Source organism: Drosophila miranda, assembly GCF_003369915.1.
Source record: "Drosophila miranda strain MSH22 chromosome Y unlocalized genomic scaffold, D.miranda_PacBio2.1 Contig_Y2_pilon, whole genome shotgun sequence".
Taxonomy (NCBI): domain Eukaryota; kingdom Metazoa; phylum Arthropoda; class Insecta; order Diptera; family Drosophilidae; genus Drosophila; species Drosophila miranda.
The window spans coordinates 7,516,336-7,539,968 of NW_022881614.1; the positions used below are offsets into that span (position 1 = coordinate 7,516,336).

A 23,633-nucleotide genomic window follows, 5' to 3' on the forward strand; every position below is an offset into this window, starting at 1 on the left:
ATTACATCGAATTATCTGGAAAAAAAGGGAGAAAGTACTTTAAGAACCGAGTTTAATCTTTACAAGTAAACGGATTTTATTTCTCAGCCAAAATATGTTTAAGTACTTTCGGATACCCTAGGTATCGATACTAATATTCACTGGAGCGTTGGAAGCGAGGTGGTTTAATGGCATTTTTAATCCTCATGGCAGCCCTGAAGACTTTGCCACTCTCCCGAGGACCCAGCCGAATCGAAGTAGAGGTGTGTGGAGTGGAGTTCTTTGCCGGATAGATGTCGAAAGTAATGGTTAGATTTTCAGCGATCTTCATGGTGGCTCCGGAATTTTCAAAGGTGCCACAGTAGTTGGGGGCCGAGAAGATGGTGACCAGTTGGCGCTTGGCAAAGAACTCATAGCCATCCTCCACGCCCTGGTGGGCCCGACAGATGAGATCGAAGTCATTGCGGACGAGGAACCGCTCGATCGTGTCCCGACCAAAAGATATGCTCATGCCCCGCTTGTTCGGCGTCCACCCATAGGCCGTGTGATGCGGATCGGACCACAGCAGGTCGCAGAGCAGGCCCTCGTTGGGTATTTCGGTGGGGCGCTTCAGCTGGTTGATCTGCTCGATGCAGCTCAGGTGGGGACTTAGGCCGCCGTGGCAGCAGAATACCCGCTTCGAGACGATCGCCGCCACTGGCATGCAGTTGTAGCAGTCGACGGAGGTCTTCCACAGCTTGACCGTGTAGCGGCGCTTGCATTCGTCGAAAAAGCCGTAGACCTGGTTGAGCACCTCGCTCTCATGGTTGCCGCGAAGCAGGAAGATCTTGTCCGAGTAGCAGATTTTGTAGCAGAAGAGCAGCGTAATGGTCTCCACGGAGCGGTGGCCCGGTCTACGTAGTCGCCGAGGATTCGCAGGAGGTCCTCGAACTGTCCGTGTAGATCGCCCACAATGCAGATGGGGGCGTCCACCCGCAGGCACATCGCCTCCTACAGGAAGACACTGCGGACCATATGGCAGACACTCGCTATATCCTTTTGGCTGATCGGCCGCTTCGATCAGCGAAGGCGTCCGCACACGAGGGTTCGTATGATGTCCTCGATGTTTGGCTTGCGCAAAAATAAGCTCATATTCAGTTTATAGTTGTGTTGTATATTGAAAAATGCAGTGCAATGCAGTGAGTAAGTGAAGTGTAAGGAAGAGAATACTTTTTCCCACAATTTTCATATCGTGTCAGCCCATCAACATGTTCGGTGTGGCCCCCTCCGTCATGGGTCTCTTGTTGTGATGAGCGTCGTGCATCTTGGGCTTCATCACCACCAGTGTGATGTTGAGATCGGGGTCCACGCACATCATGGCGCCGGCATTGTCGTACTCTCCGCAGTAGTTGACCGCCGAGAAGACGGTGATGAGCTGCCTCTTGGCAAAGAACTCGTAGCCATCCTCGACGACCTGATGAGCACGGCAGACCAGATCAAAGTTGAACCTCGTGAGGAACGCCTCCACCTGCTCCACGCCAAAGGTGAAGCTCACGCCACGCGAGTTCTTCGTCCAGGTGCTGACGGTCGGATCCGGATCGGACCAGAGCAGGTCGCACAGCAGCCCGTTCTGCTTGATCTCCGCTGGCCGCTCGATGTTGCGTATGTCGGAAAGTTGGTGCAGGGAGGGACTCAGCCCGCCATGGCAGCAAAATATCTTCGAGTCGATCACGGCCGCCACGGGCAGGCAGTTGTAGCAGTCGACAAAGTTCTTCCACAGGCGCACTGTGAAGCGGCGCTTGCACTCGTCGTAGAACCCGTAGTAGTGGTTGATGCTGGCCGACTCGTGGTTGCCGCGCAGCAGGTGAACGCTTGACGGGTAGCGCACCTTGTAGGCAAGCAGTAGGGTCAGGGTCTCCACCGAGTGCTGGCCCCGATCCACGTAGTCCCCCAGCAGCAGGTAACGTTTGGTCGGTGGATGCCCCGATGTCTCAAAGTAGCGCAGAAGGTCCCGGAACTGGCCGTGTATGTCCCCGATGACATTGACGGGCGGCTGCACCGCAAGCAGCATGGGCTCCGACAGCAGCACTTGGCGGGCCACGTTCAGCATCGCCACCATGTCCGTCTCCGGAACCTGCAACCGTTTGTCAGCCTTCCAGTTCACCAGCGACGTAATCATTTCGTCCAGCTTCTTTTGCAGTATTGATCGTTCCATGAGAACCAGTGCACTCGCCTCGATCCAAGATTGCTTCTGTTCTCAACGAGCGTGGACCTCTTTAGTGTCAGATCATCAAAATTTAACAAAACATTAACGTATTTTACATGGATGCTCTTAGCTGGCAATTGTTTCCTCACATACGTGATCTTTTCTAGGGTGTCCGGGTTGTTAAAAAATATTTTCGAGGAGGAAAAAGGGTCTTACAAGAGTTAAGATCCCACGTATACGTACATATAACCCTTCTTATGATCGTTCTTATAATATCAAACGATTCTCTAATGGTTCTTTACTGTGGATTGTGTAAGGGTTCAGCATCAGCGTCCGCAGATCTCCAAGCGTTCCTATGATCGAACTGTCAAATTGTATCTTTCTTTGCTTTCAAATATTTATTAAATTTTTTAAAGACTGTATGAGGGACTTCGTTTTTACACAGTACACAAGTACACTACACAGACACTAATTGGCCATAAAATGTCGAGTGGCTCAATATTTTTCCCCGGGGCCAAAAGCCGCTTCTCGACAATGTCTGCGCAGCTGGAGGAGAGCAAGAGGAAATCCAGCATAGTGCACGACAGCCTGTTGCGAGGCTCAGCATCTGATGCAGAAGGGTGGAATCTGGTCGATCTGATCAACAGATTGAAGAACTTCCGGAAATCCAAGCAGACACGCGTAAACATGCTCGAGGACGAGCTGTACCAGCTAATCCACACGGCCCGCGAGATGTTGCTGGGAGAACCAATGCTCCTGTCTGTTGAGGCTCCGGTGCGCGTCGTGGGCGACATTCACGGACAATTCGTGGACCTGTTGCGCATCTTCGATCACATAGGCTATCCTCCATTGGTCAACTATCTCTTTCTCGGAGACTATGTGGATCGGGGCCAGAACTCGATCGAGACGATCACCCTGCTGCTGGCCTTGCGGGTCAAGTATCCCGAGAACGTCTTCCTGCTGCGTGGCAACCACGAGGCGCCCGCGGTGAACCGGGTATACGGATTCTTCGACGAGTGCAAGCGTCGCTATACGGTCAAGCTGTGGAAGAGCTACGTCGACTGTTACTGTTGCTTGCCCGTGGCTGCGGTCATTTCGAATCGGATCTTCTGCTGCCATGGCGGTCTTAGCCCGCAGCTAAAGGACCTGAACAACATCATGTCGATATCCCGGCCCTGCGATGTGCCCGACCAGGGTCTTCTGTGCGACCTGCTGTGGAGCGACCCGGATCGGTATGGCTTCGGTTGGTCGCCGAGTGACCGGGGAGTGAGCTACCTCTATGGCCGAGACGTGCTCGAGAAATTCCTGCATAAGTACGACTTCGATCTTCTGTGTCGTGCCCATCAGGTCGTTGAAGATGGCTATGAGTTTTTCGCAAAGCGCCAGCTGGTCACCGTCTTCTCCGCGCCCAACTACTGCGGGCAGTACGACAATGCGGGGGCCTCGATGGGCGTAGACAAGAATTTGATGATCTCGTTCGATGTACAGCGTCCCAGTACCGGTCGCAAGGTTATAATAAAAAATGTGATTGCCTCGGCCATCAAGTGACTTTGTCTCAGGCCGGGGCAGGCTCCGATGGGAATGGCATTCCATATGTTTCCATCCGAAAACCGTTGGCTTTTCAGAGCGGCAAAATTAACATTTAGTTGTGGGATACCAGACACCAGAGCAACAGGAAATGACGGCTAGTGTCGTGGCGACGGATGCGGGCAACATTGATCAGCTGATACACAAGATTATCGATGTGCGACGCGTAAAGCAGCTCAGTCTTTCAGAGTCTGACATTCGGGGGATCTGCATGCGATCGCGGGAGGTGTTTCTCTCGCAGCCCATGCTGCTGGAGCTATCCGCTCCCGTGAAGATATGCGGCGACATCCACGGTCAGTTCACGGACCTCCTGCGACTGTTCGACTACGGCGGATATCCGCCGTCCTCCAATTATCTCTTCCTCGGCGACTACGTAGACCGGGGCAAGCAGTCCATCGAAACGCTGTGTCTACTGCTGGCCTACAAGATCAAGTTCCCGGAGAACTTCTTCCTGCTGCGGGGCAACCATGAGAGCGCCGGCATCAACCGCATCTACGGGTTCTACGATGAGTGCAAGCGCCGCTACACAGTCAAGCTGTGGCGCACCTTTGTCGACTGCTACAACTGCATGCCCGTTTCGGCCGTCGTCGACGAGAAGATCTTCTGCTGCCACGGCGGACTCAGTCCCGACCTGCTCAGCATGAGCCAGATCGGTCAGCTCAGCCGTCCCTGCGATGTTCCCGACAAAGGTCTGCTCTGTGATCTGCTGTGGTCCGACCCGGATCCCAAGATCATGGGCTGGAGCGACAATGATCGCGGCGTCAGTGTCACCTTTGGCGCCGATATTGTTGGCAAGTTCGTGCATCGCAACAAGTTCGACCTGATCTGTCGCGCCCACCAGGTCGTGGAGGACGGCTACGAGTTCTTTGCGAAACGCCAGCTGATCACCATCTTCTCGGCACCCAACTACTGCGGGGAGTTCGACAATGCCGGTGCAATGATGTCTGTGGATGAGACGCTAATGTGCTCCTTCTATGTCCTCAAGCCCTCCAAGAAGGCAGGAATGCGTAAGGTCCACTCAAAGGGATGAACTATTGAGAAACTGGAGAGAATCGGGTTTCGATGTTATGTTGGCGTGTTGCGCTGTTATTTCTTGGAAAGCTTTTGCCTCGCGTTGTATACAAATTTCATGTTTTATTCTGGGTAATAGTATGCACATACATATGTACGTTATTCGGAACTGATTCGATATGTTAAATCGTGGCGCCCCCCAGAGAACGCGGCAGAAATGCAACAGCTGTCAAAATCTCACCACGGACAACGAAGATTGAAGTCACCACCCCCCCACGCTGCTGTATGGCAATTAATTTCTCATTGCCCTGACACATTTTAATCAAATGACAAAACCGAAAATAATTTATTTTATAGCACATAATTTACAGCGCACGAATAGCCTCGGCCCCTGCCTCGGCCCCAGGAACGGTTTATTAAATTTTATTTGATCTGCCAGGCCAGAGACAGGCCCAAAAACCAGAAACAGGCCCCGGATCTGTGGTGCAGTTGTCGTTGGAGCTGGTAGATGGACGCTGGTTGCAAGACCAACCAATCTAATCCAGTCCAGTCCAGTCGGCAGTCGGCACTCGGCGAACGCTGTCAGCAACAAGAGTTGTGGATGTGGGGGTGCGGTGGGGTGGGGTGAGGGAAGGAGCTGCGCTGCTAGGCGACGTGATAAATGCAGCTAAATAAATTGGTCAACGGGCAGGCAGTTGGGTTAACAGACAGTTTTTTGTGACAGCTGCATGGAGATATCAATAGAAACAACAACAACAGCAGGGGCAGGTAGGGTATTCCACAAAAGGTGGATATTGCAGTAAAATAATAGACATTTGGGCGTTTTCATGCATCAAAAATGTATACGCTTTAGTTTGGGTTTTACTACGGCCTCGAAACGATTCCACATATTGATATAAATAGGTATAGCGACCTCCTGCTTTCTCATATTCCAAATATGGATACATATACGTCATTGGAATGTTTCGAGGTGGTGGATCTAGGGGCCATTAGATACATTATTCTGGTATGAATGGGGAGAAGAACGCCCGCTTAAACGGTGAATGCTGATGAGCAAGGCTCTAAGCGAAGAGAGTATCAGTTGAGAGGGTTCGGAATCTTGCAGGGGCCACATTCCAATCTGGCATACAGCATCCTTGGGATTCTCAAATAACACAAAATCAATCCGGTGACAGGCTCGACTCTGACTAAACACGTCCATACTTTGAGAAGTGAGAATGGAGAGGAGATTGATTAAGCTGCTGTATTGTATATATACAGCTACTTCACGGGAAATGTGGTCCTCTGGGTAGGCAATACTGTTAATGAAATAATAGTCTTGTTCAGACAAAACTAATATGTACTGTTAACAACCTGACAAGTTGCTCGAATAACGCAGAAGGATGGCGTCTGTGTGGACTTCATATCCAGGATTTGCATCGGATAATCCGAAGCTTCTTCCACTTACATCGATTATAAACGATGCAAGCCGAATTTCCACAAAATGTGAGTCCCAAACTTCGATTCGTTTGCAACAGAGATGAAATAGCAAACGCCTGCTATTTTGTAGTGACTTTTGTTGCTTACTTCTAGTACAGTGCACGATAAATACACGCTTGAAATCTGATCTCTTCTCTGGGACCGCAAGCACTTTCAATTGCTGGAAGAGCTTTCAATAAGTTCATTTATTTGCCATTACACATGACATGCCCCTTCGAGCTGCCGCCCACATGCGGAGCTTGGTATTGTGTAATTTGGCATTAAATCGTTGTCAGCCATTTAATTGCTGGGCATAAATCTAAAACGCAATTGCTTATCGCTGGCTCTTTCAAAGACCCGCTGTCCAGAGTGACCGGCCAAATGCCAGCAATTAAAACCCAATCAAATGGCCTTGCGACAAGTCTTTCGACCACAGAAAGTTGTTCCAGTCCTCGATGGAGTCCATGTTTGGGGCGGGCGGGCTATGCCATGGGTCCGATGGATTGTGGTGAGAGGGAGAGCTAATCTTCATGGCAATTTCGAATGACAAAACTGTGCGGCAGCCGATTAGCCAAACAGACAAATCTGCCCGTTGAATGGGCATGGGAGCCAATCCGTGCTGGTCCTTCCTTTATTCCGTTTTTTTGCCAACTCAGCAAATTTCAATTTGCTTTAAGCGACACATCGAAAAAAGGTCATGCCGGGGAGGCCAAAGGAACGCATTTGCATTTGCATTTTATTTCCGATGGCTGCGTTTTGCAATTTCTTGGCAACTTTTTCTATTTTGTGTCTTTTTTGCGTGCCATTGTTTTTGGATTTTGGAAATCGAGTTGGAGGGGCTAGCAGGCCATTTCACTTTTCAACTTTATCCAAGCGGACAATTGACGTGGCAAACGTAGGCGAAGGGTGGCTGGAGTCGGGAGTCAGCTGTCTGGACGGAAAAAGAAGCAGGAATTTAAAGAGTCTGAAGCGAGACAGGCGCTAAGGCCACATTGGAAAAATGCAGCAAGAAGTCTAGAGATGAGTGTTACAATGTATAAATACCCTAAGATACTCGCGATTTCCTTCTTGACAGGAGAAGAAAAGTCCTAAAAGTATTCTGCGATCCTTTCTTTTTGAAGGAAATGTCCGCAAGGGGCTATCTACTCGTCGTACTTATTGCTATCAAAATTATTTGAAATTTTCGTTTGGTATATTTATAAATCGTTCGTGTTCGTGGGAAGATCTGGGGCTCTTCAGAAGTAGCAGTGAAATCTATTCTATTCTATAAAGCTAACTAATTGTACAGTATGGCGACCTATCGATCACATCTTTCGGTGAATGAGAGGCTATCGCAGCATGCTGATGGCCAGGGAAACGATGAGGATCAGGCCCAGGCTCATGGCGGAGAGATGTCCCGCTGCTCCGGGCAAATTGGCCGTGTTGCAGCCATCCGTCTTGCAGACCTCGCAGTAGTCATCGTTGGTGATCACGCACTGTATTTCCCTGGCACAGCCGCGTTTGAGATGGCCGTCGAAGTCCTTGGCCGAGACACAACTATCGTCGGCGTCGTAGATGGGACAAACGGCCAGGTAGTTGGGATCCGTGGAGCAGTCCAATTGAGCAACAGAGTTGCAGATGTGGCAGCGGCGACGGTTGGCGGGGAAGATCTCGTTGTTGCACTTGTTGCCGGAGCAGACGGAGCAAGTGCCGTTGGCATCACAGGCGGCGCCGTCGCTGCTGCTCAGAGCGCTGAGGCAGCCTCTGATTGTGTGTCCGTTCTCCAGGCGGGCGACGCACTGTGAGTAAGGGGCGTGGCACGTGACAGTGGTGTTCACAGCTTCCGGATTTTGGGCACACTCTAAGGTCTTACTGGAGTCGCACGACACGCACTCGTCGTTCTCGGGCAGGCGGCTCAGATCGTTACACTCCTTGCCGGTGCAGGTCCACAGCTGATTGGCCTCATGCCACTGCTCGAGGCTGGTGCTGTTCTGGCTGCGACAGGACTGGGCGCGGCTGCTCGTGCAGGCGGCGTCCACGCAGGTGTGGCAGCTGAGGCGATCCGAGGGAAAGGCGAATGTGTTGCAGCTTCCTCCGGAGCAGGCTGCACAGTTGGTGCCGCTCTCATCGCTGCTGCAGCCGTCCCGATCGTAGAGCTCCTTGTCATCCAGACAGCTGCGGATGAGGTGTTCGCCATGGAGTGCCACCAGGCACTGGCCCTTGCACTGTCGCCGGCCCAAGCCGCTGACAGAGGGATCCATGATGCAGGTCGCATTATTTTCCGAATTGCAGAAAATACAGCTCACAAACTCTTCGGTGCTCCAGGCGTCGTTGCATTCGTTGGACTTGCAGATGGGGCAGAGTTCGGGGTTCTGGCGACAGTAGCGATCCTCGTAGTCGTCGACATCATCCGAGCAGCCGCGTCGACGGACCGTCACTCCATCCGCCTCGAATACAGTCTTGCAGTCCTGCTCGATGTTCAGGTCACACGCCACTGCTGGTCCCAGCGAGCTGAAGCAGTGCTCGCCCTCGCACTGGTGGCTCTTGAGCGGCAGCTCCTGGTAGAATCCATGCAGGCCATCATCCAGGCGGTTGGCCAGATCGATGGCATTGCACTCGCTGCCCACACAGCTGCGGCAGTTGCGGAAGTCGCTCGGATCACAGTCGAGGCTGCTGCTGCAGCCGCGAGTGCTCACATTTCCGGCGGTCAGGGAGGTCTTGCACGTCTCTGTATCGCTGACACAGGGACAGGCCAAGGCGTAGCTGGGATCCGACTCGCAGAAGACGTCGTCCTCAGAGGTGCACGTGTAGCACACTTGACGATCCGCAGGGAAGATCTGAAAGACATTCGATTGGGTTAGTACATTCTGCTCTAATTGGTGCTATCCGTTGCAGCCATCAGAAAAGCACACGGAGCAGTTAGCATCGCTGCCCAGCAGGCAAGCGGCAAAGTCGGACTGATCCTGGTCGTACAGACATCCTCGTGTGGTGGCACCATCTGCAGGTGTCGAAACTGCCGACGGCCTGGGCATTGGTGGCGCAGGTGGGATCCTCGCGAGAGTCGCACACGGCACAGCGAACGGGTACCGGGAGCTGGGGGACGTTGCAGTTGGCGCCTTGGCAGACGGAAATGCGCTTGGTCTTGATGATGCTTTCCTCGTCTTGGTTGCGGAAAGAGCTTCCATCCACAGGAAACAGCTGTCATTGGGTTTGTAGACGGCGCACGGCTTAGGCGAGGGATCCTCGCACTCGTCGCCGACGCAGGTGTAGCAGCTGAGTCCTGCTCGTTGTTGTCCTGGCACTTGACACTCGGAATGTTCTCCTCCTGGCAGGCCGTGCCCTCGCAGGTCAGACAGCTAAGCGGCAGATCCTGCCACTTTCCATGGTTGTCGACCGCCTTGGCGGACAGGTCCACCTGGTTGCAGTCGTCGCCTTCGCAGTAGACGCACGTCTTGGAGTCTGCCTCGCAGCTGAGGGAGGTGTTGGAGCCCCTGTAGGTGACGCCGTTGCGCAGATGGGTCACACACTGGTCTTTCACCTCGTACAGGTAGCACACGGTTAGGCTGCTCGGGTCGGACTCGCAGGTGGCGTCAGTGTCCGAGTTGCACACGTGGCAGGAGCGGCGGTCGGCGGGATACACCTCCTTGTTGCAGAAGGCGCCCTGGCAGGAGCTGCAGCTGGCGGAGGTGCCGTTGTAGCAGGAGAGGAACTCGTCATCCTCCAGGCTGGACAGACAGCCGCGCTCGGTGCTGCCGTCGTACAGGACACGCGAGTAGCACTCAGGCAGACCCGTCACCTCGCAGCTGGTGACACTGGCCACGCTCCCGGGAGCAATGGCACTGCTGGCGTCCGTGCGGGAGCTGCACAGAGCACAGGTCTGGGCCTCGGGCAGAGACTCAATGGTGTTGCAGTTCTCCTCGCCGCAGGTGAGCAGCAGCTTGGCGCGCTACAGCTGCAAAATCTCCTCGTGGCTGAGCTCGCTCACGCAGCCGAGTGCGGAGACGGAGCGCTGCTCATCGAAGCGAATGTAGCACTGGTCGTTATCCCTGTAGTTGGAGCAGATGGTGGCCTCCGCTTTCTGGCAGTCGTCGCCCTGGCAGACCAGGCAGCTGTGCCGCGAGGCCACCAGATCCTCCGTGTTGCACTTGGCCTCGTCGCAGGTGGCACAGAACGATTTGCTGCCGGCATTGCATGCGTCGCGGTCCTCCTTCTCCAGATCGTCGTAGCAGTTGCGCACCAGAGCGTAGCTGGGGTCCGTCGTTTCGCCGAACAGGGGCAAGAAGGCGGACACACAGCTCTCGTGGCACTGGCGCGTCTTGCTGATCGAGTCGGGCTCCGCCAGGCACGCGGAATTCTGGCTGGAGTCGCAGACCAGACACTCCACATAGGAGTCCTGGCTGCTGGCCACGTTGCAGCCGTTGGAGTTGCAGCGGGGACACCGGCTGGGCTGCTCCTCGCAGTAGGAGGATGCCTCGAAGACCTTCTCGGAGCACCCGCGCTCTGTCACGGCTCCTCTGTCGTCGAACACAGTCACACAGTTGTCGTAGCTGGTGCACGTCTCGAGGGTTCCGCCACCGGTGGCGGCGCACTCTGTGGCGTCGGAGCAGGCCAGGCAGCTGATGGGAACCTCTTGCCAGGTGCCGGGGAAGCCATCCTCATTGATCCGCCCCAAATCGATGGTGTTGCATCCGTTGGCGCCGCTGCAGATGCGGCAAGTGCGGGAGTCACTGGGGTCCGAACAGCTCAAGGTGGAGCCACAGCCCCTGTGGGTCACGCCGTCGAGCAGGGTCGTCACGCAGGAGTCTTCGTTGGCATACACGGTGCTGCTGCCGCTGCTGGGGGACGAGGAGCAGTTGGGGTCGCTGGCGGAGTCGCACTGATAGCAGCTGCGACGATCCGCTGGGAAGACAGTTAACCCGTTGCAATTGGTGCCGATGCAGGTGTCGCAGAGTCCTCCGTGGTCGCCGGTGAGGCAGCCGTAGAAGTCGTCGCTGTCGATGCTCGAGAGGCAGCCGCGGACGGTTGTGCCCTTGGCATCGATGTGGGTGACGCACTCCGTGTAGGGCAGGTCGGAGCACCAGTCGGTGGTCAGCAGTTGGTTGGGATTGGTTGCACTGCGAGCATCCAACAGAGAATTCCACTGCAGACAGCTGTTCGGATCGGGAACGATGTCGTAGAAGTTGCAGTTGTTGCCGGAGCACAGAAACATGGCCTTCTGGGCCACCAGCTCCTTGATGACCTGCGTCTCGAAGTCGCTGGCACAGCCCATGGCCACCACGTCGCCCGCGTTGTAGGCGAGGTAGCATTGATCCTCGGGCCTGTAGGCCAGGCACTTGGTCGTGGTCGGATCCTCGCACTCGGGATCGGAGCAGACGTAGCACTCCTGGGGGTTCTCGATGATGTCGCCGCCGTTGCAGAGTGCTCCCTCGCAGGAATTGCAGCTGGCGTGGGTTCCTGCGGCGCATGTGGTGCGCACCGCTTCGTTGAGATCGTCCAGACAGCCGCGGATCGGCTGCAGAGCCGAGTCGACGGAGGAGCTGCGTGGATACAAGCCCGTCATGCACTAGCCCTGGCACTTTCTAGTGTTCGTGGGTGTCTCCCAGGCGCAGGAGGAGTCCTCATCCGCGTCGCAGAGGTAGCAGTCCACGTACGCGTCCAGGCTGAGGACGTTGTTGCAACCATCCGACTTGCACTGCGGACAGCTGTCCCTGTTCAGGTCGCAGTAGTCCGCGTTGGCCGACTGCACGGAGTCGCTGCATCCCCTGGCCACCACCTGACCCGCCACATTAAAGACTGTGGCGCAGGTCTGCTTGTTGTTGCCCTGGCACTGGGCGGGCTCCGTGCCCACCGAAGCACAGCTGGCGGCATCGTTGCACACGTGGCAGCTCAGCGGGAGATCCTGCCACTTGCCGGGCTCGCCCACATATCCGGACTGCAGGTCCACATCGTTGCAGTTCTCCCCGGAGCAGGTGCGGCAGGTGCCGGCCTCATCGCAGTTGATCTCCGACTGACAGCCGCGAAGGCTGCGGACCTTGGACAGACTGGTCACGCAGGCGTGACCTTATTGTAGGTGCGACAGTAGCCGCCGTAGCCGGCGGGGGCCGTGGCACAGTCCGCATCGCTGCTGGAGTCGCAGCGCAGGCACTGCAGCCAATCCGCGGGGTACACCTCCGAGTTGCAGCCGTTGGTGCCGCAGATCTGGCAGCTGGCGCTGCTGCCGCTGGAGCATTCGTCAAAGAGCTCGTCGTCCGTGTCCGTCAGGCAGCCGCGGTGCAGGACGCCGTCTGGGGAGACATGTAAATATTAATTTTGATTTTATTGCATTTGATCTGCACTTGCCTTCATCGATGTGGCTGTAACACTCTGGATTGATGTAGTGCTGGCAGACAGCCGCTGCTACGGGCTCATCACCTGCCACACATCCAGCATCCCCGGTGGAGTTGCAAATGTTGCACGAAACTCCAACGGTGTTAAGCTTGTCGTTGGTGTTGCAGTTGTCGCCGGAGCACAGCAACAGGTCCCGGCGATTGGCCAGCAGGAATGCGTCCTCCAGATCTGAGGCACAGCCCACCTTCTCGACGCTGAGGTCGCCCACATGAATGTAGCACTGATCGGCGGAGCGATAGACGAGGCAGAGCTGGCTCTCGGGGGTGGCGCAGTCGGAGGAGCCCGTACAGAAATTGCAGCTGAGGCGATCTTCGGGCACAGCGGCCTTGTTGCAATTGGCGCCCGAGCAGGCCACACAGTGGTCCAATGTGCCGTCGGTGCAGGCCAAGCGATCGTCGTACTCCAGATCGTCCAGACAGCAGCGGGCCAGATCGAGGATGGTATTGGCCTCCGAGTTGCGGGGATAGAGACCAGTGAAGCAGCTGCCCACGCAGGAGATGCTCCGCGTCACGTCGTCCACTTTGCGGACGCACTCCGCCTGGTCGGCGCCATCGCACAAGAGGCAGACCACGTAGGTGTCCAGGTCCCTGGCATTGTTGCAGGCCGTGGACTTGCAGAACTTGCACTGCCCCGGCTGTTCGTCGCAGAACTGCAGCAGCTCCTCGTCCGCGTACAGCTCATCCGTGCAGCCGCGAAGCACCACCAGACCCGCGGTGTCGAAGACGGTGCCACAGTTCTGTTCGTCGTTGCCCACGCACTTCTTCAGGGAGCCCAGGCTCGTGCCCTGGCACTCGGTGCCGTTGCAGGTTTAGCAGTTGACGGGCGGCGACGACCACTTGCCGGGGTAGCCGATGTAGGAGCTCTGGAGGTCCGCCACGTTGCAGTTGTCCTTGCCGGAGCAGAGGCGGCAGTGCTGCTTGTCGGTGTCATCGCAGGTGAACTCCCGCAGGCAGCCGCGGTAGGTCTCGCCGCTCACCAGCTTGGCGCTGCAGCCCTCGTCCGCCAGATAGAAGGGGCAGACGCCGGCTGCGTCCGGGGCGGAGGAGCAGCTGGGATCCGTCACAGAGTCGCAGCGCTGGCAACGCCGACGATCGGCGGGATAGATGTCCGTGTTGCAGCGTTCGCCCTCGCAAACTTCGCAGCTGCTGTTGCCCGAGACGCACGCAGTCAGCTGCTCGCGTGGCAGACTGCTCAGACAGCCGCGTTGCGTGATGCCATCTAAAAGGAAAAGAGGAAGGAATGGAGATTGGACTTCCCAATAGGCCGGACCACTCACTTGTCACACGCGTCATGCAGCTGGTGTAGGGCAGGACGCCGCAGTCGCCGAACAGGGCGATCTTGGTGGGATCCACGGCGCAGTTGGGATCCTCCGAGGAGTCGCTGGCCACGCACCTGGTGGCCGTGGGCAGGCTGTCGAAGAAGTTGCTGTTGGCCTTGTCGCAGAAGAGCAGCGAGTGGAAGTTGTCGTCGACGAACTCGTCCTCCAGGTCGGACAGACAGCCCATGGAGGTGATGTCCCCGTCGTCCTGGTTGAACAGGACGTAGCAACTGTCCTCGGGACTGTACTGGCTGCACTGCAGATGACTGGGATCGCCACACTCTTCGCCGGAGCACTGGTAGCAGCTGAGTGTGGCCTCGACAAGCTGCGCCACGTTGCAGTCGGCCTCGTCGCAGGCCACACAATCGCTGTCCTCTCTGTTGATGCATAGCTGCTGGTCCATCTCGTCCTTGTCGTCCAGGCAGCCGCGGACAGTGTCGTAGATGCTGCTCTCACTGGACCGGCGCCGCAGGGCAGTCATGCAATGGTCGTTGCAGCTGCGTCTGGCCGTGATCTTCGTGGGATTGCGGGCACAGTCGGCATTCTCGGCATCGCAGTAGAGGCACGCTGTGTAGCTGTCCAGGGATGTGGCCCTGTTGCAGCCGTTGGAGTTGCAGTTGTGGCAGCTGCCGCCGTTGGCATCGCAGTACGCCTCGAAGGACTCCTCCACCACCTGGCTGCAGCTCCGAGCGGAGACCACACCCGTCGCATCGAAACCGTCATGCAGTACTCCGCCTCGGTGGCGCAGGACACTTCCTCAATGGTGCTGGCCGCGCAGGAGGCGGTGTCCTGGCAGCTCTGACAGCTGAGCGGCAGTTCCTGCTGCCAGGGACCCGGACTGCCGTCCTCCAGACGCTTCAGGTTGGCCGTGTTGCACTCAGAGCCAGAGCAGAGCTGGCACTTCTGGGGACTCGTCGAGTCGCACTCCAGCGAGGCACTGCATCCGCGCTTGGTGTTTCCAGCCAGGTCCAGGCTGGTCACGCACTGCTGGCTGCCGGTGTGCAGCAGGCAGAGGGCGGCGGAAGCTGGAGACGCCTCGCAATTGGGGTCCTCGCTGGAGTCGCAGGTCTGACAGCTCAGCCGTTCGGTGGGATGCAGCTGAAAGCAACAGGGTTTTGGGATTTTGGGTTAGAGGGATATTCCGAGAGAGAAAAGCCCTTGCTATATTCACCTCCAGATTGCAGTTCTCTCCGGAGCACTTGGCGCACTGCGTGACATTGCTTTCGCGCAGACAATCCAGGTACTCCGCGCCCTCCAGACTCGTCAGGCAGCCGCGCTCCGTGTGTCCATTGCCCAGAATCCTCGTGTAGCAGTCCGTGTTCACGGCGTTGTCGCACTCCGTCTCCGACTCTACCACGTCCGGATCGACGGCGCAGTCAGCATCAGTGCTGGAGCTGCACAGTTTGCAGCTCTGGGGCGCAGGGAGGGCGGTAGCCACATTGCAGTTGTCCGCCCCGGAGCGGTACCAGAGGCGTTTGTTCTCCTCGAGGAGCTGCACATCGCTGACATTGAACTGGCTGAGGCAGCCCTGTGCGGCGAGCGTTCCGGACTCGTCGAACTCGATGAAGTAGTGCTCCACGTCGTCGTCGGCGGGCACGGCGCGGCAGGTCTGGGGCAGGGGACTGGAGCAGAAGCCACGGCAGGCGTTACAGCTGCCTCGGACGCCCAGCTCCACCTGGTTGCAACTGGCTCCCGTGCAGGCCACACAATGCGGAAAGGTTCCTTCGGCGCAGGCCTCGCGATCGTCGTATTCCAGGTCGTCCAGGCAGGTCCTCACCAGCTCCAGGGTAGCCTTGGCGTCGCTGGTGGTGGGATACAGGGCCGTGATGCACTGCTGGTGGCACCGTCGCCGATCCTTCACCAGCTCAATGTCGAAGACGCAGTTGTCGTCGCTCTGGGCGTCGCAGTACACGCAATCCACCAGCTCCGAGTCGGTACTCAGGCTGTTGCAGCCATTGGAGCGGCACTGGTAGCACTTGTCCTGGTCCGCCGAGCAGGCCGTCACCAGGTTGTCGCTGCAGCCGCGCTGCACCACAGCCCCGTCGCTGTCGAAGATGGCCACACAGTTCTGGGCGTCGTTGTCAAGGCACTTGCGCAGGGTGCCGGAGCCGGCATCGCACTCCGCCAGGCTGTCGCATTCGTAGCAGTTTATGGGGCCCGAATGCCAAATGTGCTGTAACGTACCTGATTCTTGGTTCGCTTGAGTTTGCTGGGCTCGCTCAGCGGTCGGCCGATTCGTCGCAACGTATTTTTATTGTTGCCCCCAACGACAAATGATAGGACCTTTCTTTGAACCGTACCGGGTATTACTCTTACGTTTCGGCGGGGTTTCAACGTGCGCGATCACATCTCCACGGCAAAAGACCCCGCTTCGTTGCCGCAGCCTCCTTTTATAGCCCCTTGACGGGCCCCGGCTCGGCGTTGGTAGTTTTCCATCGCCGTCTCCTGGTTTCCACGGCCTTCGTAACGGGCCGTGTTTCTGTTTCTGTTTTATTGTTAAACAGTTGAAATTCACAGCGATTGTCCACATTGAAGATCGTCTGATGGTCAAAGCAGATGAACTCCTCGTTGTGTACTTTAAGACAACGTCGGAATTCCTCTTGGGTAGTGCCCATGAACTGGTCTCGGATGATGTTTACCGTTACTATGGTGGTTCTGAGGTCAAATAGACTTCAGCTTGTTGAGTCCCAAAACGGAATTGGGATGATGCTGAAGACTTCGAGCTGAGCTGTTGAGACCAGCGGTAGCGTCAGCTTGAAGATGACGTGTTTTGCAGTCGGGGTTCCTTCGGCTCGCATGATTCTGTATAGTTGAATTACCTCCTTCGTTGTGACCGGCAGCATTTGATCTTGTGGCAAATGATCCCGTATCTGGTCTAGTTGGTCTATTAGTTGCTCGGGAGACACCAGCGTGGGGCTTATTCTCCGACGATGAATACCGATTAGGACATCAGATATGTCGGACTGCATTCGTTGGAGAGTTGTTGTGAGCAGGGTTAATTGTGCTATTAGTCCTAAGTACGCTTGAGTCAGATGATCGCTGTGATATGACCCTCTTTCTCGGTTGATGGTAGCCATATGCTGTTCCAAAATTTTTAGGCGATTATCAGTTGTTACTTTGTCTTTTCTGACTACGTTTATTGTCGCGTCGACAATTGATGTTTGGTTTTGGAGCAGATGTAGTAGAAAGTCTTCATTGGTTTTGCATCGAGAACACCAAAAAGACTGCTTGCTACATTTCCTATGATGTCCAGCGGCGATCTGCGTTTTCGAGAGTTTTTCATTAAAACGCTTCCTGCTTGTAGCTCGTTATACACATGTTGAAAGTGTTGAACTATGGAGTTAGGTTAGGTTAGGTTAAAACGGTAGCCGGAAGGGGGGGGATAAGAGCCTCCCGCCCCCAAGCTCACTTTGACCTATAAAAGGTCCGTTGTGTTGCCGCATGGGCATGTGCCCCTTCGCATTGCCCGAACCGTGAGAGCATACTACTGCAGGTTAAGGGCAGTCCCATCCGGTGGCTTGGATGTATTTGGACAAGGTCCCTGGTTTGATTACGGACAGGCCCCGAGAATACGAAGACGACGATTTCCAAGGGCTGGGCAGCGGCAGAAGAAGTGGGGGACCGATTCCTCCTCCTCCTCGTCGCGACAACTCCTGCAGAAGTCGTTATGAGGGATTGACAGTCTAGAGGCGTGAGTGCCGATCTGCCAGTGTCCCGTAATGGCTCTAGTAACTGCAGAGCACTGTGCTCTGCTGAGCCTATACAGCTCTGCTGAGCGCTTCTTCGATCGATATGGCCATATCAATCTTGAGACTTTACAGGAAACGGTTTGCTGCCATCTCCTATTGGCATTTTGCTCGAACAATTCGTGCGTTAGGAGCCTGCACGTAGCCAAGGGCATCGCTACTTGCTCCCTCTCCGATAGAAGAGGAATCGTAGTACCCTGCCTGGCTAGCTCGTCGGCGGCGTCATTCCCCTCGATGTCCCTGTGGCCGGGGACCCATATAAGGAAGAGATCTAACTGCTCTGCGATCTCGTGCACAGACCTGCGGCAGTCATTTACAGTCGCTGAGTTCGACGATATTGAGCCTAGAGCTTTGATAGCTGCTTGGCTGTCCGAGAAGACGCACACTAAGTGCGTATCTAGAAATAATTTGGAGACGATCGAAATGGCCTCCTTGATGGCTACAACCTCCGCTTGGAACACACTACAGTGATCCGGGAGCCTGAAGCAATGACTGATGTTCAGCTCGCTGCAGTAGACTCCGCCTCCCACGCGGCCGTCTAGCTTTGAGCCATCAGTGTAGAAGTGAACCGCATTTGCAGGTTCGCCCATCTCCCAGTCCTCCCTAGATGGGATTGATACCTGGAAGGGCGTTGAGAGGTGATCACTGGGGATACAGTAATCTGTCCTCTCTGGTATTTGCGGGAGTCTCATCAGGATTCCCGAGTGCCCAACCGCGGATGCTTTCCACAGTCTGGCTTCTCTCATTCTGAGGGCGGAAAGTGTTGCCACCTTCTTTCCCATGAGATCCACAGGGAGGAGGTCCAGCACAGTATCCAGGGCTTCCCCTGGAGTAGTGCGTAGCCCGCCAGTTATGCATAGCTCTGCCATGCGTTGAACTCTGCTGAGTTTATTGAGGCATGTCCTTCTGTCCAAGGCTGGCCACCATACCACCACTCCATAGAGCATGATTGGTCGTATGATGGCGGTGTAGAGCCACCGAACTATATAGGGGGTCATTCCCCATTTTAGTCCGATGGCTTTCCTGCAAGTATAGAGGGCCACTGTGGCCTTCTTTACTCTATCCTCTATGCTCAATTTCCATTCGAGCTTTCTATCGAGGATTAGGCCAAGATACTTGGCGTTGTTGCTGAAGTCTAGCGTTTCCCCACATAGTCTTGGGGGAATCAGTACCGGAACTTTGTACTTCCTAGTGAAAAGCACCAGTTCCGTTTTAGACGGGTTGACGCCTAACCCGCATTTGTCTGTCCATTTCGACATTTTCGTGAGAGTACTTGTCATGCACTCACACAATGTCTGCGGAAATTTTCCGTAGAATGCTATGGCAACATCGTCCGCGTACGCCACCACACGGCAGCCACCCCCCTCTATCTCCCGCAGCAGTGTGTTCACTGCCACGTTCCATAGGAGGGGCGAGAGGACTCCGCCCTGCGGTGTGCCTCTGCTGACAAATCTGGTACACGTTGACGTCCCCAGTGATGCCTCAACCGTCCTGCATTGTAGCATCTGATCGATCAGGCTCACCGTCCTGGAGTCAACGCCCAGATCCGTCAGTGCGCCCGTGATGGCGGTCGGAAGGATGTTGTTAAAGGCGCCTTCTATGTCGAGGAAGGCTACTAGGGTGTACTCCTTAAAACTAAGGGATGCTGCGATGATCGATGTGATGAGTGTAGGGCCGTTTCGGTGGATCTTCCCTTCCGATAGGCATGCTGGGAGTCTGAGATCAGACTGGATCAGAATGCACGCCGTTAGATGCAGCCCCAGGAGCCGCTCCATCGCCTTTAGAAGAAAAGACGATAGACTTATGGGTCTGAAATCTTTTGGGGCAGTGTGCGAGGGCTTGCCTGCCTTGGGTATGAATACGACTTTGGTCTGAAGCCAGGTGTCAGGAATGCACCCGTGGGAGAAGATTCCCTCGTAAATTATTTTGAGCCAGTTAATGGCTTTATGTCCCGCGTGAATCAGTTGCGCAGGGAAAATGCCGTTTGGCCCCGCGGAGTTGTAGGGTTTAAAGCTTCTGATCGCCCAGGAAATGTTCTCCTGGCTTAGCAGTCTCAAGATGGCATTTGAGGCGACAGAAGGAGGCGCGAGGTAGTTGGGTCTGTTTTCATCGCAGCCAGGGAAGTGGGTATTTAGGAGAAGATTTAGCGACTCCTCGCTGGACGTAGTCCACGACTGGTCGGTGTTCTTCAAGTAGCCCAGGGTGGGTGTTGTCTTCGAGAGAACTCTGCGCAAGCGTGAGGCTTCTGAGTTACTCTCGATTTCGCTGCAGAACTTACGCCAGGAGGCGCGTTTGGCTTTTCTAAGTTCTTTGTTGTAGGTTGACAGACTGGCATTGTATTCGGCCCAGTTTTGCTCAACGTTTTCAGCCTTAGCTTTATTGAAGAGTCTCCGGGAGGCTTTCCGGAGTTCACCCAGTTTCGGATTCCACCATTCAGGTTTCTTCCGGCCTCTGTTCTTGCCAGAGGGGCATGCTTTGTCGAGCGCCTTATTGCAGGCCTCGGTAAAGATCTTAAGAAGACGAGTCGTGGCCTCCGTGGAGAACTCCTCCTAAGCACCATTATTAACAGATAATTTGTTAATTTAATAAATAAATAAATAGATGGGGGCTCAGGGAGAACACGACAGAGGTAATCAGAGTACCGAGTCCAGTTTGTCCGCCTGATGTTCCGGAATCGGACTGGCTTCGGTACTGAGAAGGAGAAGACAGTTTCCACGTACCTGTGGTCCGAGAAGGAGTGCTCTTCCAGGACCCTCCAGGATACAATGTTACGCTGTATCTCATGAGAGGCAAGCGTGAGGTCCAGGACCTCCTTGCGGTTTTTAATGATAAAGGTGGGATCACTACCCCGGTTTAGTAAGACCATCTGAGTGGTCAGTAAGTAACTGAAAAGGTACTCACCCCTTTCGTTTGTGTCAGTGCTTCCCCACTGACAGTGATGTGCATTGGCATCGCACCCCACAATTAGGCCGATGTCCTTGGCCGAGCAGTCTGCGATTAGAGCCCGGAGAGGCGCGTGTGGAGGGGGGTCTGGTTGTTCATGCCCCATGTATGCGGAGCAGATCCTCAGTGAGCGCTCCTGGCCTTCGAGGCTCACTGCGGTGTGGTCTTCATTGCTGAAATTTGGGAGCAAAAATAAGTGCACCTCTCTTTTTGCAAGAATGCAGGTACGAATTTTACCTGCGGTTTCAGCTACATATAGCTTGTAGTCAGAAGTCCTCAGACCGGAGACCCTGTTTCCGAGGATCCAGGGCTCCTGAATGAGGACTATGTCGGCTCCACCCTTGGCCAGGTGGAGCAGTAGAGCGCATGCTGCCTTACAATGGTGGAGGTTTATCTGCAGGAGCGTCAACGACATTCCTGAGGCTCGCCTCCACCATTGTTGCTTCTAGATCGCTGTCAGGGGACTCCGGCTCCTCCCCGACAACGATGTGGCTGAGACCTCTGGCTAGGTCTCTCTCGTCGAACGCGTAGTCGTCCAACATATCGTCCGACATCATGGGCGCCGCATCCGACGCCGGGTTGTCTTCCTCGCACGAGGCCCCCTCTTTCGGGATCTCCGGCAGCTCCGGGTCTGGCTCGACCTCCGCTTGCCTGCCCTTGCGATCGGACTTGTAAGTGGATATGGTGACCTTCTTGTAGCCATAATCCACTACACCGTCCGACTTTGCGAGGAGATCAATGGATTCCTCATTTAGGACGAGGATAATCTGGCGCCTCTGCCCTTGGATATCCTCCACCTTTGCCACCTTCCAATCGGCTGTAGGAATGTGGGGGTTGCAGACCTGCAGTAACCTGAGGATCTTCTCAGGCTCTGCAGGCTTAGCCGAGACCCACGCTCTGGCTCTCGGGCGACTAGGGACATCTTCCCACTTCACGGCCTCCAGTTTCGCCCCTGGATAGACCTCTTTTAGGGCTGCCACCGCCTTCATGTAGAGGGCCGCAGAGCGAGCGTCTTGGCAGGCGATGGCTTTCACCTTGCCTTGATGCCACCCTGCGTCCTCACACTTTGGCGGTGGTCCGCCGTTCTCCTCCAGTTCCAGTAGGAACCGGTCCTGGAGCTCGTTCTCCACCAGGTGCCACTTATCGCGAGGGACATGGCCGTCCTCGGCGCCCCTGTCCAGGACACCGATCAGGGTCTTGCCCCTCCCCTCTTCTGTGAACGACCGGTTCGTGAGGTGGGTCTGCCTCCGCTTGGCTTGCTGGGCTTTGCCTGGCTTATTTTCGGGGGCCTTCTCTGAGCGTTGCCGCTTGTTGGGGCCTTGGCTGCGCCCTTTCCGGCTTTGGCTGGCTGGAACAGTGGAAGGATTTAGCAGGCCCACAGCCTCTGCTCCTTTCCTTCGGCTGACGCCTTGAAGTTCGGGTCTTCGTTGGACAGGATGAAAGCCGCTCGTCTCCTGTCCTGGTACGACGGCTTTCCACCCCGTGGTGCAGAGACGCTGCCCGCCGGGGCTCCCATGGGTTCTTCGGTCCCGGTGCGCTTACCAGCCGCGATTACGCTCTGCTTGGCAGCCACCCCGGTATCCGCTTCGCCCTTGGAGCCACCCGACTTGGACGGACCCGATTGGCTTTTCGGGCCCCCCCTCGCTGCGGCTGCTGCCTGAAGACGGTGGACCGACTCAGTCTCCTTCCCCGTCTTCTTTGGACCCGGTTTCCCAGGCGCTGGTGCAGAGGGATTGGCTTGTCCCTCCGGTACTTTAAGAGGAGTACCGAGCTCCTTTGCGGCTTTGTTGGTTTTTATATGTTTATTATTTGGCATAGTAGTTCCCACGAGTAGGCGGGAAAGGGATGGTCACCCGAGGCATAGCCCGCTTGCCCCGGGAAGCCTGATTTAAACTGGAGGTCGGCAGGTATCCAGAGTCCGCATATTAGCGACCGGGCCCCCCCCCGGCCATGCATCCCTCGGCATATAACAGTGTCACCTTGGATTGGGGTAATTTCAATGAGAGTTTTCTTCTCTCCGCCGACTACCATTCGGCAGCATCCTAGCAGAGACATGACCGTGCTAGGACCTGTTTCCAGCCGCCCTCACGGGCACTTCCACCGGTGTGCACAGTTACGGCGGGTGACGGATCGCTCGTAATCCTCTGTGTCCTAGGGGGGGGGGGGGGGGGGGGGGGGGGGGGGGGGGTGAGACGCAGACCGCACCGGGTATTACTAACCGGAGTTCCGAGTTCACAGTTGTGCGAGCCGACCCGTCATCCGTTTGTCCCCCTGTAGCACCCGATGGCTGACGGCCAACTATGGAGTTACATGCCGGAACATTTTTTAATTCAGGGCACATGTATCGTAACTCTGAAATTCCAGCAGACATTAGTTGCATATCCTTCCAATATGGGTCCAAGTCATAGTATACGATCATGGTCCACTCAGATGTTGCTATTCTTGATGTTCCAAGTTTCGTACTGACTTAGTATCGGGTCTAACTGTAGAGTTGCGGTGTCCGTTCCCCCTCGTTAGAAATAATACTTCCCCCCATTTATAGTGTTTTTATTGTCGTCAATTTCTTGGTTGCCTTTCGATTGCCCATCGCCGGCCAATTGGTATTTTCTGTGCCTGTGGGTCTTTGACTTATCGCCGCGGATCGCAGCGACTTTTTGCAATCAATTTTTATGACTCACAAAAATATAATCGTGGCGTGTGATAGATAAGGCTGAGTAAGACATTTGCGTTTTTAATTGAATGGAGTGCAGCTCTTCAAGAGCTTTGACGAACGATATTCCACGAGTAGATTGTGGTTGTAGTACAAGCTCTGGTATATAGCATATTTCGTAGTAATACTGGTCAAAAATAGTTAGCTTACAGCAATCCCCGCAGATTTTCCTTTGTTTTCCTTTGCCGCAATTGAAAACTTTCCCGGAAAAACTTTAATGGTTAGGTCACACCCGTCAAAAGTTTGTGGGACTCGCACAAATTAAAGCACAACTGTACTTATTTGCATACATTTACAGCAGATTTTCGAAGGAAACCAACACGAGGGGAT

General features: G+C 55.3%; 3 protein-coding genes and 2 pseudogenes across 3 annotated transcripts; 2 read left to right on the top strand and 3 right to left on the bottom strand.

The window, feature by feature from the left end:
• Positions 1 to 114: 114 nt before the first annotated feature.
• On the bottom strand, positions 115 to 1,207 carry LOC117192966 (annotated as a pseudogene).
• Positions 1,102 to 2,311, bottom strand: LOC117193201 (serine/threonine-protein phosphatase PP1-like). Its single transcript, XM_033397952.1, has one exon. The coding sequence runs from the start codon at positions 2,171 to 2,173 to the stop codon at positions 1,214 to 1,216; it is 960 nt and encodes a 319-aa protein (XP_033253843.1). The 5' UTR covers positions 2,174 to 2,311; the 3' UTR covers positions 1,102 to 1,213.
• A 246-nt stretch (positions 2,312 to 2,557) lies between these two features.
• Positions 2,558 to 3,744, top strand: LOC108160898 (serine/threonine-protein phosphatase alpha-3 isoform-like). The gene has a single exon (XM_017295170.2). It carries the CDS (start codon positions 2,648 to 2,650, stop codon positions 3,710 to 3,712), a length of 1,065 nt encoding a protein of 354 aa, XP_017150659.2. The 5' UTR covers positions 2,558 to 2,647; the 3' UTR covers positions 3,713 to 3,744.
• Positions 3,745 to 3,747: 3 nt separating this feature from the next.
• LOC117193202 (serine/threonine-protein phosphatase alpha-2 isoform-like) lies at positions 3,748 to 5,133 on the top strand. The gene is made up of 2 exons (XM_033397953.1): positions 3,748 to 4,894; positions 4,966 to 5,133. The coding sequence occupies exon 1, from the start codon at positions 3,843 to 3,845 to the stop codon at positions 4,779 to 4,781; it is 939 nt and encodes a 312-aa protein (XP_033253844.1). The 5' UTR covers positions 3,748 to 3,842; the 3' UTR covers positions 4,782 to 4,894; positions 4,966 to 5,133.
• Positions 5,134 to 7,407: 2,274 nt separating this feature from the next.
• LOC117192967 lies at positions 7,408 to 23,129 on the bottom strand (annotated as a pseudogene).
• Positions 23,130 to 23,633: the final 504 nt, after the last annotated feature.